The sequence below is a fragment of the Thyridium curvatum genome (assembly GCF_004353045.1).
Source record: "Thyridium curvatum strain D216 chromosome Unknown NODE_44_length_342116_cov_83.455874, whole genome shotgun sequence".
NCBI lineage: Eukaryota > Fungi > Ascomycota > Sordariomycetes > Thyridiales > Thyridiaceae > Thyridium > Thyridium curvatum.
In genome coordinates, this window is record NW_022156799.1 from 307,503 (window position 1) to 324,229 (window position 16,727).

The 16,727-nt window shown below is 55.8% G+C and overlaps 2 protein-coding genes across 2 annotated transcripts; one reads left to right on the plus strand and one right to left on the minus strand.

The window, feature by feature from the left end:
- Positions 1 to 230: 230 nt before the first annotated feature.
- On the minus strand, positions 231 to 5,954 carry E0L32_007333 (uncharacterized protein; the record flags this gene model as incomplete). Its single annotated transcript, XM_031142065.1, has 3 exons — positions 231 to 341; positions 403 to 5,366; positions 5,429 to 5,954. The coding sequence occupies 3 exons, from the start codon at positions 5,952 to 5,954 to the stop codon at positions 231 to 233; spliced, it is 5,601 nt and encodes a 1,866-aa protein (XP_030993741.1).
- Positions 5,955 to 9,196: 3,242 nt separating this feature from the next.
- Positions 9,197 to 15,578, plus strand: E0L32_007334 (uncharacterized protein; the record flags this gene model as incomplete). Its single annotated transcript, XM_031142067.1, has 2 exons — positions 9,197 to 14,390; positions 14,446 to 15,578. 2 exons carry the CDS (start codon positions 9,197 to 9,199, stop codon positions 15,576 to 15,578), a joined length of 6,327 nt encoding a protein of 2,108 aa, XP_030993742.1.
- Positions 15,579 to 16,727: the final 1,149 nt, after the last annotated feature.

Here is a 16,727-nt window from a genome sequence, read left to right on the forward strand (position 1 = left end):
ACTGTTCAGCCACAGGAGGGGAGAACTTGAGTTCGTAAACATTCTGTTCAGAGTCTTGTCTAAGCCTTGTATCAACCATTGATCCGGCTATTTCTAAATAATAATTAAGATACATGTATAACGACGAGCGCAACCTCGTATCCCGTCTTGTCTCAAATCCCACGGAACGAATGAAGTATGGTGCACAGCATTACATGTCATGTATCAAGACGCCCAGAGCAATGATCCTCTCAAAAAGTAGCGACAGCAATGGCAATGGCCTGGCTGTCAGAGTGAGAGATGGAAACGTTCACCTCCTTCACATCAGCCTTCTTGGCAGCGGCAGCAGCATCGCCGTGGAGCTAGGTAGCGAGTTAGTTATTGCAATCCTTGTTTGCACCATGCTGGGTCTGCGTGACTTACCGAAACAATGGGAGCACCGTTCTCGTTCCTTAGAATCTCAATGTCCTTCAGGGGCTGGCCAGCGCCCTTGCTGGCAACTCCAAGGGACTTGAAGACGGCTTCCTTGGCGGACCACCGTCCAGCGAATGCAGCTTGAGGGTTGGCAGACTTGCTGCAGTACTCAACCTCGCGCTTGGTGAAGTTGCGCTCAACAAAGGTCTCGTTCTCAATGTTGATGGCAGTGACATCCTCAATGTCGATGCCGACCTTGTTGTTCTTGGTCTCGAGGCGGGCAGCCATCTCGTGAAGCTTCTCAATGGTCGACTTCTGCTCGGCGGCAGGGATGGTCTTCTGCGAGAGCTTCATGAAGTTACCGGGGAAGGTGAGCTGCTCCGACTTCTTGTCTTGGGAGACACGAGCATCGGGGTTCAGGAGCACCGAGCTGAGCTGCTCGTCCGTGTAGGGCGCGTTGGCCTTGGCAACAAAGATGGTGTTGTTGATCATGCCGTTGTGGAAGTAGCGGTAGGCCTTCTTCTGTCGGGCACTGACCTTGGCGCAGTATGCCTGGTACGTCTGCTCATCGAGAGTAGCAAAGAGATACTTGGGGTGGACACCAATGGCCTGAGCACCCTTCTGACCGAAACCGAACGAGGTGACGGAGAAGGCCTTGATGCCATCCGTCTGCAGGCTGCGGCTGGGGTAGACAATGTAGTCAAACTTCTCCATGACCTCGTCGACATTGTCGGCATTACGGTTGCCGGGGACCAGGCCGGTGTTGAGGACCTGCAGACAGCCGTTCATCATCCAGGCACCAGCAGCACCCTTGGGGTGACCAGTGAGGTACTTCTGGAAGATACCGAGGACTGCATTGCCCTTCTTGCGGCCAAGATGGGCCATTTGCTGGCAGATGACGGAAGACTCATTCTTATCGTTGGCCTTGGTCGAGGTACCGTGGAAGGAAGCAACTCCCAGGTCGTCGATGGTAAGACCCCAGGTAGCCAGAGCACCACGGAGAGGTGCGATGCTGTTGTCACCCTTCCAGAAGTTGTTGCCCAGAGCACGGAGCATCTCCTTCTCTTGCCGAGCAGCCTCCTTCTCGATGTGGTGAGCGCGGTCCGCAGCGTAGGACTTCTCATCGAAGCCCTCGGGGGCCTGAGCCTTCATGGCCTGGACCTCATCAGACAGGTACTCCAACTCGGACTCCTTCCACTGGCTGATTTGCCTCTTGCGCAGCTCAATCTGGCGACGACGGTACTTGATGTCAAGCAGCGGCGAAGGGAACTTGCCAGCATTCTCACGAGCAGTGGTGAGAACACCCTGGCCAGGAGCAGGAACTGAGCGGCCGATCTTGTCAGAGGCGGTCGTGGTCAGAGCCAAGATACCGTAGATGGGAACACCCATGTCAAGCGCAAGCTTCGCGTTCATGATAACCTGAACACCACATCCCTGCGACTCCATAAAGCCGTTTCTGGTGGTGGTAGTAGGGCGAGACATCTCCTTGGGCGTACGGCCGTGAGCAAACTCGTCAATAGCATTGCTAGTGGCCTTCATGTTGGCGAACTCGTACGAACCCTCCTCGCCAAAGTCATCGAAACCACCGACGAAGCAGACACGAGCCTTGCCCTCCATGATGGTCTCGTAACCAATGTCAACTGACTCGACAGCAGTGGCGCAAGCACCGACTGGCGTCTTGATAGGTCCAGAAGATGAGAGCAGGAGCATGTTAACCCACGCGGACATGGTGTTGATGAAGGACTCTTGAAGAATGTCGTTCTGCAGAGGCTTGTCCAGGAAGCGGTCGCGGTGCATGCCACGAAGAGCTGCCGCACCACCCATACCAGAGCCGACACAGTTGCCGACCTCGGAAACGTGGACATACTGGTAGAACTCGTAAGGATCGGTGATACCAGCCGACAGAAGGGCCTCCACCGTTGAGACCAGAACGAAGAGAGCCACGGGATCGACCTGGGAGATAATGTCGTCCGGAATGCCGTAGCGCTTCGCGTCCCAGCCAGTGGGGATCTGACCAGCAACGAGTCGGTCGAAGCGCAGCGCCTTGGGGATCCAAAGAGCAGCACCCTTCTTCATGCGCACAGTGTACTCCCCGCTCTCTGGAATCTCAAAGATCTCAACCTTGTCCTTGTGCTCACGCTTGAACTCCTCTGCGGTCTCCTTGGAGGCCTCGAAGGGATCGAGATCCTCCTCGATGACAACCTCGTGAAGCAGTTGCTTGTTGTTCGGGTCATAGCCATCGAAGAGCTCAGGCTCAATGAGTCGGATGCCAGAGTGCTCCAGGATGTACTTCTCGTACTTAAGCTTGATGTCCTTGTCATCGACGGGCTCACCAGTCTTGGCATCCACCCAGCCGGAGTAAGGCTTGCCCTTGATGGGAGCGTTGTGGTTCTTGATCAGGCCCATAATCCAAGCCATCTCGACGCAGCCCTCGAGAGAGAACTCGCCATAAGCCTCCATCTCCCAGCGAGTGCGCGAGTTACCCCAAGGTCCGACCTCGGCGAAACCAGTGACAACAACCACCTTCTCGAGATCAACCATGCCCTTGAGATTGTCATTGAGAGGCGCGATATCGTTCTTCCAGTCAGGAAGGTTGGGGAAGTCGAACTTGATGTTGGCGCGGGGCTCAACAAGTTTCTTCTTGTAGAGAGTCTCGGAGCTGGCGCCGTTGACAATCTTGTTCTCAATAGCTGTCTCCTTGCTGACAGCCTTGCGGACCTCGCTTGTCTGCATGATGTCCTTGCGGAGCTTGGTCATGACGTCGTTGAGGTTGGGAATGAACTGAAGACCACCGTTCAGGTCAGCCATAACCGGCTGCGTCTGGCAAAGATCAACAATGGCAGGAGACATCAGACCCAGCAAGTTGAAGGCCATCTCCTGCTGGGAGAACGTGCGAACACCAAAACGCTCGACGCCCTCAGCAACAATATTGTTGCCCGACATCAAGCCAGTGCCACGGGTCCAGCCGATGACAGCACCGCAAATGGTCAGGTAATCAGACCAGTCCTCAGCGTGCCACCTGTTGAAGAGAGTCTCCAGGCCGAGCTTGGACTCGGAGTAGAGACCGTCACTGCCGAAAGTACCGTGGTTGGGCGACAGAGGGAGGATAACTTGGGCCGGGCGAGTCTCAAACCCGCGCTCGGCCTTCTGAGTCTTGACAGACCCGAGCAGACGAAGCAGGTTGGTCAACATAATCCTGTGAGCCAGCTCAGACTTGGAGTCAATGCCGTCAATCTGGCGACCAGTCTCCGAGATAGCAGCGAAGGGTACGATGTAGTCAAGATCCCAGCCAAGACCGGTCTTGGTGTCGTAAATGTAGTTGACCAGGGCCTCGACATCTTGTTTGCTGCCCTGATTGAAGGGAACCACGATGAGTTGCGAGCCACGAGCACCGTACCTAGCGTACATGGCCTGATAGTATTCAGTGACCTCGCGCGAGTATCTGCTGGTGGTGACGATAACATGTGCGCCACCACTGATGAGGCCCTGAAGAACTTCGGCACCGATGGAACCGGCACCAGCTCCAGTCATGAGGACGTATTTGCCCTGGTAGCTGACACCAGATCGAGCGGCCTGCTCCAAGCAGTCAAGGTAGACACCGGTCGACTTCTTGTTGTAGTCCCAGCCGTGCAAGGATTGGCTACGGATGTGAAGGAAGGGAATGGTCTCGACCTTGCCCTTGGCACCATTTCCGTTGGCCTTCAGGCCGCTTCGCTTGGCAAGGCCATTAGCCTTCCCGTTCTCCTTGGGGATGATCTGGTTCTCGTTCATGGCGAGCGAACGAAGAACGTCAGCGTATAGCGACTTGATCTCGAGCTGCGACGTCTTTGAGAGCTTGTGTTGCTGCTTGATGAGCTTATAGATACGAGACAGGTCGCTCTGCACCTTGGTGCGGTTTCCGTACTCGGAAATCTTGCCGCCCTCGGCCATCTGCTGCACGTAGTGCTCCAGCTTGCGGCAGCTAGGGCGGGGAATCTCCTCGTAGCTGAGGTTGCCCCGAGCGTCGATGGTCGTGTGAGGTCCAGTAGGGACTGCAACATCCTTGAATACAGGAGCGACGTTCAGCACATCCTTGCAGTTCTCGATGAGCTGGATACCAAGCTCCTTGGCAAGCTTGTACGTCTCGCCACGCTCAGTTGGGCAGTTGTCGATGTTGTACTGCATGAACTCCAAGAGAGTAGGGTTGGAGCGGTTCATAATGCGAATACACTGGCTGACAATCTCTCTGTCGACGGCCTTGAGCCTGCCGAAGATGACATCATAGTACATGCTAAGAGCGTCTTGTCTGGCCCAGTTCCAGGATGAGTCGTACACCCTGGCCTTGAGAGGGCTGAAGACGGGTTCGATACCAGCGGCGTAGAAATCGCCGTGCTCGGCTGCCCAGAGGTCGAGCTGAGACTGCAGGATCTTCGAAGACTCCTGCGAGGCCTGGAAAGCCTTGTCCCCAGAGCGAAGGTCGATCTTGAGGTAGCGTGCCAAAAGCTCGAGCTGCTGCTTGAAGAGCGCCCGCTGGTCCTTGGTGAGGGCATCAATGGCAGCGGGGTCCATCATCATGCCGCCGCCTCCGCCAGTGGCAGGGCCGGCAGCGGCAGCAGTCGAGAGAGTGACGCCGGCGTTAGCAGCGTACTTCTGTGTGACATCGTCCAAGAAAGCCTTTGCGTCAGCCTCGGAGCCGAGACGCGAGGCCGGCTCCATGGTGATGGCGAGCAGCAGGGCGCCATCTTGACGGCCAGAGCCCAAACCCCACCTCGTCTCCAAGTATTTGCGCGCAGCTGTAATGTTGAAACCGCCAGGCATTTTTGACGAGATCAAACGAGCAATCAGAGCTTGTGACTGCTTGCCGAGGTTTCCGTCGAAGGTCTGTTGCATCGCCGCACCGAGCTCGTCGAGAGGGGTATCCTCGGGCTTCTCAGGGGTAGAGCCGAACTCCTTGCCCAAGTCGCCGAGGATCTCGTTTTGAAGCGTCGATTTACCTGCAGGCCAGCCAGTTAGTACAAATGGGGTGAGTGGAACGGGCTCGTGAATGTCGACTTACCACCAACCAAGTCCTTCACGGCTTTGCTGAGTGGAATCTCCAGGTATGGCTTCTTGAGCTTCTGGGCGATCAGGGCCCGGACAATCTCAACGGCCTGCACGGGCGCATCAGGCACCTGCGCGGCAGGTCCCGCGCTGGGTGCGGGTGCAGCAGCTACCGGAGCAGCAGCGGCAGCGGGAGCCGCGGCGGCCGGGGCAGAACCACTGGACGAGCTCTCTGCTGCAGGCTCTGGCTCCTCCTCGACGGGATCTACGTCGTAGTAGATCTCCTTGGCATCCTTGTTGTAGCATAGAATCTGTCGTTGCACCGACTTTGCGGCATCGTAGGCTTCGTATTTGGAGGCGAGTGTCCGCTTGGCCATGACACCAAGGGTCTCGGCGGGACCGATTTCGACAATGCGCTCAGCAAGCTTCTCAGCGAGGAAGACATCTTGGGTTTCGATCCATCTGACGGGAGATGCGAACTGGTAGGCAAGCAGCTCGACGAGCAGCGTGTGCGCGAGCTCCTGCTCGATTTCGGGCCTCATCCTGCCTGAATTACAACAGCAATTGATGCAAACCAAGCAAAAAGTCCAAGATGAGGTCTGATGTGCTCCCGGGTATCGTGTGTCTATGTGTGGTGGGAGATCACCTCATGCGAATGTATGCCCTCGAGGTCTATGTCGACAAGGCAGGGAGGTTGGACACCTCCTAGGTATGTAGTAGGAAGGGAAGAGGGAGCGAGTAGAGGAAGGGTCGTGTCTACTCAACTCGAGGTCGATAGGGAGAGAGGATGTTACAAGAGGAAGGGAAAGAGTACAGGGAAGAAGACAAAAGAGCTGAAGCTGCCTGGGGAAGAAGAAGCAACACAGCGGGCAGAAGGAAGAAACGGAGTTTGACGGGTTGGGGAAGAAACGGGCCGGTCAATTGGTGTGTTCAATGTTGGTGGTGGTGGTGGTGGTTGTGTCTCTGTGTACTTCGCAGCTGTCGGTGCGCCTGGTCTCAAGAGATTGGCCCCGAGGAGATTTTTCAAAGGGGACAACCCGGAGCCGTTCTGTCTTCGTCCACTTGTAGAGCGTAGATTTCAGGGATCAGTGATATCAGAGTCGTCCCATTGAACTTTTTTTTGGGGTGCAAGATCCTGGCACCTTCGCAAAGGGGGGTGTGTACCTGTCGAAGCGGGCCTAGAAAAAAAGTCGAGAGCTTCCAACAACTGTTGAACGATGCGCCACCCCTGGCCAGATGCACCAGAGCTGCCACTACTCCTCAACCAAACTGAGCCCGCTAGTCTTGATGCGGCATGGTCTGGCCAGGGGTCGCTTCCCCACACGTAAGTGATGATGGGCTTCTGGCGTCCTCTGCAAGGGTGAGCTGGAATTTCATTCGACACTACCCACGCGGCACTTGTACCGGTACCTCCCGCTTCAGACGGGTTACGCATCTGTTGGACTTTCAAGGACAGTAAAGGTGGCAGTACAGAATCTTGAGAACATCCACTCTCAACCGCACATACCTAGGTATGGAGTAGGTACCTAGGCGATGTTCTTGACACGACATCATTAACTTGCCCGTATTCATCAGCCATTGTTGCTGCTACTGCAAAAGCGTTTCCCTATTATGTGAAGCACCCGAGTCTCGGGTTGGAAATCACGCCGATACAACGAGCTCCAAACCATCCCGCCAAGTACCTAGACTAGGTACCTGATCCAACTCTTCAGACGGTCCCAGCTGCAAACTACAGTCTGCCCTGGTCTTCCCTTCTCGAAGAACCCGGCCTGCCACGTCGTGATCAGAGTTAAACTTGCAGTAGCCTCTGGCGCCAGCTGTATCCAACCTGGGTTGGTATGGGAGCCCCCGCCGGTAGGTACCGCAACCTTGCACCAGCGGCATCTTATCCAACATTTCGAAGACTCCAACACTCAGTGGTATTACACTAATGCATAGAGCTATGTTGTTGATAACAAATGCTCAACGCCTGCCTCTGCATGATGAAACGTGGACGATTCCATTGAGGTTCAATGGACCGCGAAATGTTTCGTTGACTAACAGTGTATCCTCATGATGGCCATATCAAGAATACCGAGAAATGTATTCCTCATACTTCGTAGAGACAAGTCAACAACAACGACAAGACTATCACCAACAAGTTGATGATCAACACAGAGAGCTCTCCAGCCTACCCCAATTGATGAAATAGGCAGATGTTCAGCAGCAGAGACACCAGTCTTGCATCTCGTGGGATTTTGATATGATCTAACTGCAGAGGCTCAAGGCACGATTCCACTGCCATCAACCTGGAACCTCTTCACTTATCCTTGCAAATCCACAATGGGCAAATGGCACAAACACCCATATCTACAAGACTACCTAGGTATAGGTAGGTAGTTACAAGGCATGGATACGATCCCGTTACATCTTAGCAAGGTGTGGCACTGATAAGGCGAGCTCGGGAGACGGCCGCAGGGAGTGATCGCTCGGTAGTGCTAATCTTAGTGTCCGTCTGGGACAGGTAAGAGTACCCCGAGGTGTGAGGGGCACGGGCATTCTTCAAGGGCCGGCAGGTAGCTCCCTTGGTCAAGTAATCAAGATGATGCAAGAGGTTGAGATGTCTTCCAGAGATGTGCCTGCTTGAGCGAGCTTGCTCCGCTCGGAGGTGAACTGGAGAACCGACTCGCATGGGGTAAATCCGAGTCGACCGTGTATCAAGAATGGATCCAATGATGCCAAGCTGTCCACTTCAGGTTGAATCCAGTGCAGTATGGCATCCAGATCGTGATAATAGTACGGTGAGTGTCTAGGACATCGAGCTGTGGTGTTGTACCATCTTGGTTGCGTACGCGACGTTTCCAGCCTCAACAACGGCTTGCATAAGTACCAGTACCTGACTGTCACCGGCCCCAGCGCCTGCAACAGCGGGAGGGTGGGGCCAAGTCGACCCTCCACGCCTCCATTCTGGCCATAGGGCGGGACAACACGGGTTAGTTGGAGGGCGAGTCCAGGCGGTTGCGGCCTCTGTCTGCCTGCATCCCTCCAGCTATTCACGCTATTTTACCCTCCTGTGCCACTACGGTAAGGGCCCTGGTAAAAACGAGACACCCTCCATATTCTCCATTTCCCACCCCTCCAGTCCCAAAATTTCTCCCACTAGGGGTCCCGTCGCCACAGGGATCCAATCGTTCGAGCGGGATTAGCTGCATTACAGCTTCCCCCAACAAGAAACTAAAAATTTTGGCGAGTTGGGAGCTACGTTACCCCCCCAGTCGGTCTCAGTCGGAGAGTCGGTTAATTTTACTGTTGGGCCCTTTTTTGTGGTTATCGCCATCCATCCGAAAAGATTACTATCCTTCGCCGGGCTTGGTGACAAGCAAAAGAGAAAAAAGCGTGAAACCAATTCTTTCCCTTGTCCCTCGAGGTCAATTGAAGCTATCCTGGCCTTCTTCGTCGCATCTCTCTTCCTCCATCATTCCGCACTCTTCCTGCCTGTCCCTTGACTTCTCTCCATCCCAAGGCTGGCAGCTTCTTCTCCTACCGCCGCTTCCATAATCCGGAGTGCATCACTCTAGAACTAATACTCTGTCGTCTTGGGATCTTGAACCAGGCGGCTCTGCCATTGCAGGCAGTGTAGACTTGTACCACAACGGGCTCCTGCTCTTTGCTGAGTACCCGGAGTCTCTTTCTTTTTGTAAGTCACCCGTCGAGCGTCAGGCTCACGATATCGGGGATGGCCAAGCTAACATTGTTCTTCCAGTCGTCACGAATATAGACTTGTGCACGCGATACCCCCTTTGCAATGTACGGCACCGGAACCGGTCCTCAGACCGGTGTCTCGACACCCAGGTCTTCGGCTTCGCTCCGCCCCTTGACCATTTCGCATGGCTCTCTCGAGACCTCCTTTCTTGTACCGACCAGCCTTCACTTCCACGCTTCCCAACTGAAGGAGCGCTTCGCTGCCAGCTTGCCCGCTCCGACTGACGAGCTCGCTCAAGATGACGAGCCCTCCTCCGTTGCTGAGCTCGTCGCCAGGTACATGGGCTTCGTTGCTCACGAGGTCGAGGAAGGCGAGGATGATGCCCAGGGTTCCTACGAGGAGGTCCTCAAGCTCATCTTGAACGAGTTTGAGCGGGCCTTCCTCCGAGGCAACGAAGTGCACGCTTTGGTCGCCACCCTCCCCGGCATTGATGCCAAGAAGCTCGAGGTGATCCGCAGCTACTTCGCTGCCCGCTCCGTCACAAACAGGAGCATCAGGCCACACGAGTCGGCCCTCTTCAGAGCTGCTGATGACGGCTCAGCAAGGCTTTACAGCATCTTCGGAGGCCAAGGAAACATTGAGGAGTACTTTGAGGAGCTTCGTGAGCTGTATGAGACCTATCCCTCCTTTGTCGCCGATGCCGTTGCCTCGTCCGCCGAGCTGCTGCAGAACCTCGCCAGGGAGCCCAGTGCTGTCAAGCTCTTCGCCAAAGGACTTGACGTGATGAACTGGCTGCGTCATCCCGAGACCACGCCTGACCTGGACTACCTTGTCTCGGCGCCCGTCAGCTTCCCCCTCATCGGCTTGGTCCAACTCTGCCACTATGCTGTTACCTGCAAGGTCCTCGGCATTCACCCCGGTATCCTCCGTGAGAGGATACGTGGTGCGACCGGCCACTCTCAGGGTGTAGTCATGGCTGCTGCAACTGCCGCTGCCGACTCTTGGGAGAGCTTCGGCGAGATCGCCAAGTCGGCTTTGACCATCCTCTTCTGGATTGGTACTCGCAGCCAGCAGGTCTTCCCCAGGACCTCCATGACACCTTCAATGCTCCGTGATTCCATCGACAACGGCGAGGGTACTCCTACTCCCATGCTGAGCATTCGCGATCTCTCGCAAGCCGAGGTGCAGAAGCACATTGATGCCACCAACCAGTACCTCCCTCCTGACCGTCACATCAGCATTTCTCTGATCAACAGCCCCCGTAACCTCGTGGTCACGGGCCCACCCATTTCTCTGTACGGTCTCAACCTGCAGCTGCGCAAAGTGAAGGCCCCTACCGGTCTCGATCAGAACCGCATTCCCCACACCGAGCGTAAGGTTCGCTTCGTCAACCGATTCTTGCCTATTACCGCTCCCTTCCACAGCCAGTACCTCAAGGAGGCTACGACCCTCATCGACGAGGACCTTAAGGACATTCGCATCGACGCGAAGAATCTGGGCACCCCTGTGTTTGACACCAACACTGGGAAGGACCTCCGCGAGGAAGTTGAGGGCAACATTGTCCCCACCCTTATTCGCCTCATCACGAGGGACCCAGTCTACTGGGAGAAGGCCACTGTCTTCCCTGAAGCTACCCACATTCTCGATTTCGGCCCCGGGGGCATTTCAGGACTGGGTATTCTCACCAGCCGCAACAAGGATGGCACCGGTGTGCGCGTAATCCTGGCCGGTTCCGTTTCTGGCAGTGTCACCGAGGTTGGCTACAAGCCAGAGCTCTTTGATAGGGACGAAGAGCATGCAGTCAAGTTTGCCATTGACTGGGTTCGAGAATATGGCCCTAGACTTGTCAAGACCACGGGTGGTCGCACTTATGTCGACACAAAGATGAGCAGAGTCTTGGGTCTGCCGCCCATTGTGGTGGCTGGTATGACACCCGCAACGGTCCCATGGGATTTCGTTGCGGCCACCATGAATGCCGGGTACCAGATTGAGCTTGCAGGTGGTGGTTACTTCATGGCTCCCATGATGACCGACGCCTTGCTCAAGATTGAGAAGGCCATCCCGGCCGGCCGGGGCATCAGCGTCAACCTGATCTACGTGAACCCCGCGGCCATGGCCTGGCAGATCCCCCTCATTGGCAAGCTGCGTGCTGAAGGTGTGCCCATCGAGGGTCTCACCATTGGTGCCGGTGTGCCATCTATCGAGGTCGCTCAGGAGTACATTCAAACTCTGGGCCTCAAGCACATCTCCTTCAAGCCGGGCTCAATGGACGCTATCCAGGCTGTTATCAACATCGCCAAGGCGAACCCCACATTCCCTGTCTTCCTGCAGTGGACTGGAGGTCGCGGTGGTGGTCATCATTCTTTCGAGGATTTCCATCAGCCTATTCTCAACATGTACGGTCGCATTCGTCGCAGGAGCAATATCATCCTTGTTGCCGGCAGTGGCTTTGGTGGTGCCGAAGACACCTACCCGTACCTCACGGGTGAGTGGTCCAAGAAGTATGGCTACCCTCCCATGCCCTTCGATGGCTGTCTCTTTGGTAGCCGCATGATGGTTGCCAAGGAGGCACACACCAGCAAGGCCGCCAAAGAGGCAATTATTGCTGCCGAAGGTGTCGAGGATAAGGACTGGGAGAAGACCTACAAGGGCCCTACTGGTGGTGTCCTTACTGTCCGATCCGAGATGGGCGAGCCCATCCACAAGCTTGCTACTCGTGGTGTCAGGTTCTGGGCGGAGCTGGATCAGAAGATCTTCAGCCTGCCCAAGGAGAAGCGCATCATTGAGCTCAAGAAGAACCGAGACTACTACATCAAGAGGCTCAATGAGGACTCTCAGAAGACTTGGTTCGGCCGCAACAAGGCTGGCGAAGCTGTTGACCTGGAAGACATGACCTATGGTGAGGTCGTCCGCCGCATGGTCGAGCTGATGTACGTCAAGCATGAGAACCGCTGGATTGACCCCACCTACGAGAGGCTCACCGGTGACTTCATCCACCGTGTCGAGGAGCGCTTTACGTCTCAGTCGGGCCAGCACTCCCTTCTCCAGAACTACTCTGACCTGCACGAGCCGTTCTCTACCGTGGAGCGGATCCTTGCCCACTACCCTGAGGCTGAGACCCAGATTATCAATGCTCAGGATGTGCAGCACTTCCTCATGCTGTGCATGCGCCCGATCCAGAAACCGGTGAACTTCGTCCCTGCCTTTGACGCCAACTTTGAGTTCTACTTCAAGAAGGACTCGCTGTGGCAGTCCGAGGACCTTGCCGCCGTCGTCGACCAGGATGTTGGCCGTACCTGTATCCTCCAGGGGCCTATGGCCGCCAAGTTCTCAACTGTCATTGATGAGCCGGTCAAGAGTATCCTTGACAACATCCACGAGGCGCACATCGCTGGCCTTCTCAAGGACAAGTACAAGGGTGACGAGTCTCTCATCCCCACCATCGAGTACTTTGGTGGCAAGCTGATTGAGACTGAGGTCCCCCTCAACTCTGAAGCCCTTACCGAGTCGTATGATGAGCACAAGAACACCTATCGCCTCTCGTCGTCGCCGACTGTCCAGCTTCCTTCCGTGGAGGCTTGGCTCTCCCTCCTTGCCGGCCCCAACCCGTGCTGGCGTCACGCCCTGTTGCTATCCGAGGTCGTTGTCCACGGTAAAAAGTACCAAACCAACCCGATGAAGCGGATTTTTGCACCTCACCGCGGACTCTACGTGGAGATCAGATACCCGAACAACCCTGAGAAGACCGAGATCATCGTCAAGGAGCAGCCGCGCCACAACCAGTATGTGGAGGTCATCAACGTCAAGCTTGTTGGCAAGAATGAAATCTTGGTCAACCTCATCAAGGACACCACCGCCCTTGGCAAGCCCGTCGCTCTTCCGCTCAAGTTCACGTACAAGCCCGAGGCCGGATATGCACCCATTCATGAGATCATGGAGGGTCGCAATGATCGCATCAAGGAGTTCTACTGGCGTGCGTGGTTTGCCGATGAGAAGCTTGATCTTGACGCCCAAGTCACGGGCAAGTTCGACGGTGGTCGTTCCACCGTGACCGGGGAAGCCATCAATGACTTCGTCTACGCAGTCGGCAACACAGGCGAGGCCTTTGTTGACCGGCCCGGCAAGATCACATACGCCCCCATGGATTTCGCCATCGTCGTCGGGTGGAAAGCCATCACCAAGCCCATCTTCCCGCGAACCATTGACGGTGATCTGTTGAAGCTGGTGCATCTGTCGAACGAGTTCCGCATGATTCCCGGAGCTGAGCCCCTGAAGAAGGGTGACGAGGTCCAAACTACGGCTCAGATCAATGCTGTGATCAACCAGGAGGCCGGCAAGATGGTCGAGGTGTGCGGTACCATCACTCGTGATGACGAGCCTGTGATGGAGGTCACGTCCCAATTCCTTTACCGTGGCGTCTACACCGACTTCGAGAACACTTTCCAGCGCAAGGTTGAGAAGCCCATGCAGCTGCACCTTGCTACCGACAAGGACGTCGCTGTTCTTCGCTCGAAGCAGTGGTTCGTTCTTGATGAGCAACAGGACGTTGAGCTACTCGGCCAGACTCTTACCTTCCGTCTGCAGACCCTGGTCAAGTTCAAGAACCGCACCGTCTTCAGCAGCGTCGAGACTCGCGGCCAAGTCTTGCTGGAACTGCCCACCAAGGAGATCGTCCAGGTCGCCAGTGTCGAGTACGAGGCAGGCACCTCTCACGGCAACCCCGTGATTGACTACTTGGAGAGACAAGGCTCTGCCATTGAGCAGCCCGTCAACTTTGAGAACCCTATCCCGTTGAGCGGAAAGGACCCCCTTCTTCTCCGCGCCCCTGCCTCCAACGAGACGTATGCTCGTGTCTCGGGTGACTACAACCCCATCCACGTCTCGCGTGTCTTTGCCAACTATGCCGACCTCCCTGGCACGATTACCCACGGCATGTACTCGAGCGCGGCGGTCCGCAGTCTGGTCGAGACCTGGGCAGCGGAGAACAACGTCGGCCGCGTGCGCAGCTTCCATGCTGACTTGGTCGGCATGGTCTTGCCCAACGACGACATCGAGGTCAGGCTTCAGCACGTGGGTATGATTGGCGGTCGCAAGATCATCAAGGTCGAGGCCAGCAACAAGGAGAGCGAGGAGAAGGTCCTGCTTGGCGAGGCCGAGATTGAGCAGCCTATTACTGCTTACATCTTCACTGGTCAAGGCTCTCAGGAGCAGGGTATGGGTATGGACTTGTACAACAGCAGCCCTGTGGCCAAGGAAGTCTGGGACCGTGCTGACAAGTACCTCATGAGCACATATGGTAAGTTGAGAGATGACTGCACCCTCACCTGTTGTCCGTCACTAACTAGATCTAGGTTTCGCAATCACCAACATCGTCAAGAACAACCCCAAGGAGCTCACCATCCACTTTGGTGGCCCTCGTGGTAAGGCGATCCGACAGAACTACATGGCCATGACCTTCGAGACGGTCGCTGCCGACGGATCTATCAAGTCGGAGAGGATCTTCAAGGACATCACAGAGTCGACTCCCTCGTACACGTACCGCTCGCCCACGGGTCTTCTCTCGGCTACCCAATTCACTCAGCCAGCGCTGACGCTGATGGAGAAGGCCAGCTTCGAGGACATGAAGGCTAAGGGATTGGTGCCTCGCGATAGCACCTTCGCTGGTCACTCGCTCGGTGAATACTCGGCATTGGCTGCTCTAGCTGATGTCATGCCCATCGAGTCGTTGGTGTCTGTCGTGTTCTACCGTGGTCTGACGATGCAAGTCGCTGTCGAGCGCGACGCCAGTGGCCGCTCGAACTACTCGATGTGCGCCGTCAACCCGAGCAGGATCTCCAAGACTTTCAACGAGGAGGCGCTCCGGTTTGTCGTCTCTAGCATCGCCGAGGAGACTGGGTGGCTCTTGGAGATTGTCAACTACAACATTGCCAACATGCAATACGTGTGTGCTGGTGATCTGCGCGCTCTGGACACTCTGGCAAACGTCACCAACTTTATCAAGGTCCAGAAGATCGACATTGAGCAACTGCTCTCGGAGCTCACCATCGAGGAGGTCAAGGAGCACCTGCGCGAGATTATCCAGGGTGCTGCGAAGAAGACGGAGGCCAAGCCCCAGCCCGTGGAGCTGGAGCGCGGCTACGCCACGATTCCCCTCCGTGGCATCGATGTGCCCTTCCACTCGACCTTCTTGCGAAGCGGTGTCAAGCCTTTCCGTTCGTTCCTGCTCAAGAAGATCAACAAGACGACCATCGACCCTGCCAAGCTGGTTGGCAAGTACATTCCCAACGTGACGGCCAAGCCCTTTGCCCTCACCAAGGAGTACTTTGAGGATGTGTACCGGCTGACCAACTCGCCGAGGATCGGCAACGTTCTGGCCAACTGGGAGAAGTACCAGCAGGACGGCGGTGCGGCGCTGGCGGCGGGACTGAGCAATGGGGTTGACGGCGAGGCCGAGGAGAATGGTGTCAATGGCGTCGAGGCCTAGTCGGCTGGTCCTCACCTGCAGTCGTGGAGTCGAGCTCTACGCCGGAGTTGGGAGAAGGAGAATGAGCGCCCGTGAGCAGCGGGTGTACGAGATCCATTGGGAACGTGGCTGTATTATTTCAATCACTCATAGCATGGAGGATTTGTTTGGTGCGCAGATACGCGCGTGTCGCTTCTCTACTAGATATATGATGGGACTCTCGCGTTGATCAGAACTTAGACAGTCGCAAACGTATTTAATGAATTTGTTTTGGAAGTTTCAACTCTGGCAGCGCTACTACAGAGGCAGCAGCTTGACTCATCTGTGACAATTTGCCGACGCACGTCTGACGGGCCCGGCTCCGTAGCAAGTTCTCCGTCTTGTCGTCGTACTTTTGATCGCCAGTGTTACTCAGTACCTTCGCACAGGGTATGACAGGTGCAGATGCAGAGGCGGACGCGATCAGTCTAGGGCCTTTCCATGGCGAACATCCTTTTTAAGGTTGAGTCTGTGAGATGGTAGACAACCTATTAGTCGGCGCTGGGCGATAGGTTTGTGTGCAGGATCGCCGCGGTTACCAGCGTGGCCGGTGACCTTGATTCGCCTTTGTTTAGCGAGGTGTGTGTGTGGTTCAAACCATACCGCCATCTCAAATGCTAGGTGTTACAGGGCCTGCCAGGGAAAACCCACAGTCCATCCATCCATCCATCCATCCATCCATAAGAAGAGGCAAAGGGTCTAGAAGGTCCCAGATGAAGTTGGGTTGGTGGTGTCCTCCTGTCTGTCATTATTAGGCTGACAGCCCCCCCCCCCCCCCCCAAGACGCATCAGCGGGTCACTCGGCTGACTCGGCCGCATCCAGGTCTTATCACTGGGGCTATCATCGGCACGCGCCGACAGCCAGCTAGTTCTCCTTACAGCTGAAGTCCAGCCCGCACCGCCGCCTGCCGCCGAGGTACTGGCACAACTGTCTGCACGGCATTGAAACCCCCACAGCATTGCGTCAACAAAATTGATGAATCCAGGAGACGGGGAAAGTCGAGTTGAACAGCAGACGCACGGATTGCATTGAGACATTTATTGATGAGCCCCTCCTCCCCCCGTTGATTGTCCTTCTTTCTTGTGTGCTGCCGGAGTCTGCGTTACTTGTCCGAGACAACAATCAATCTT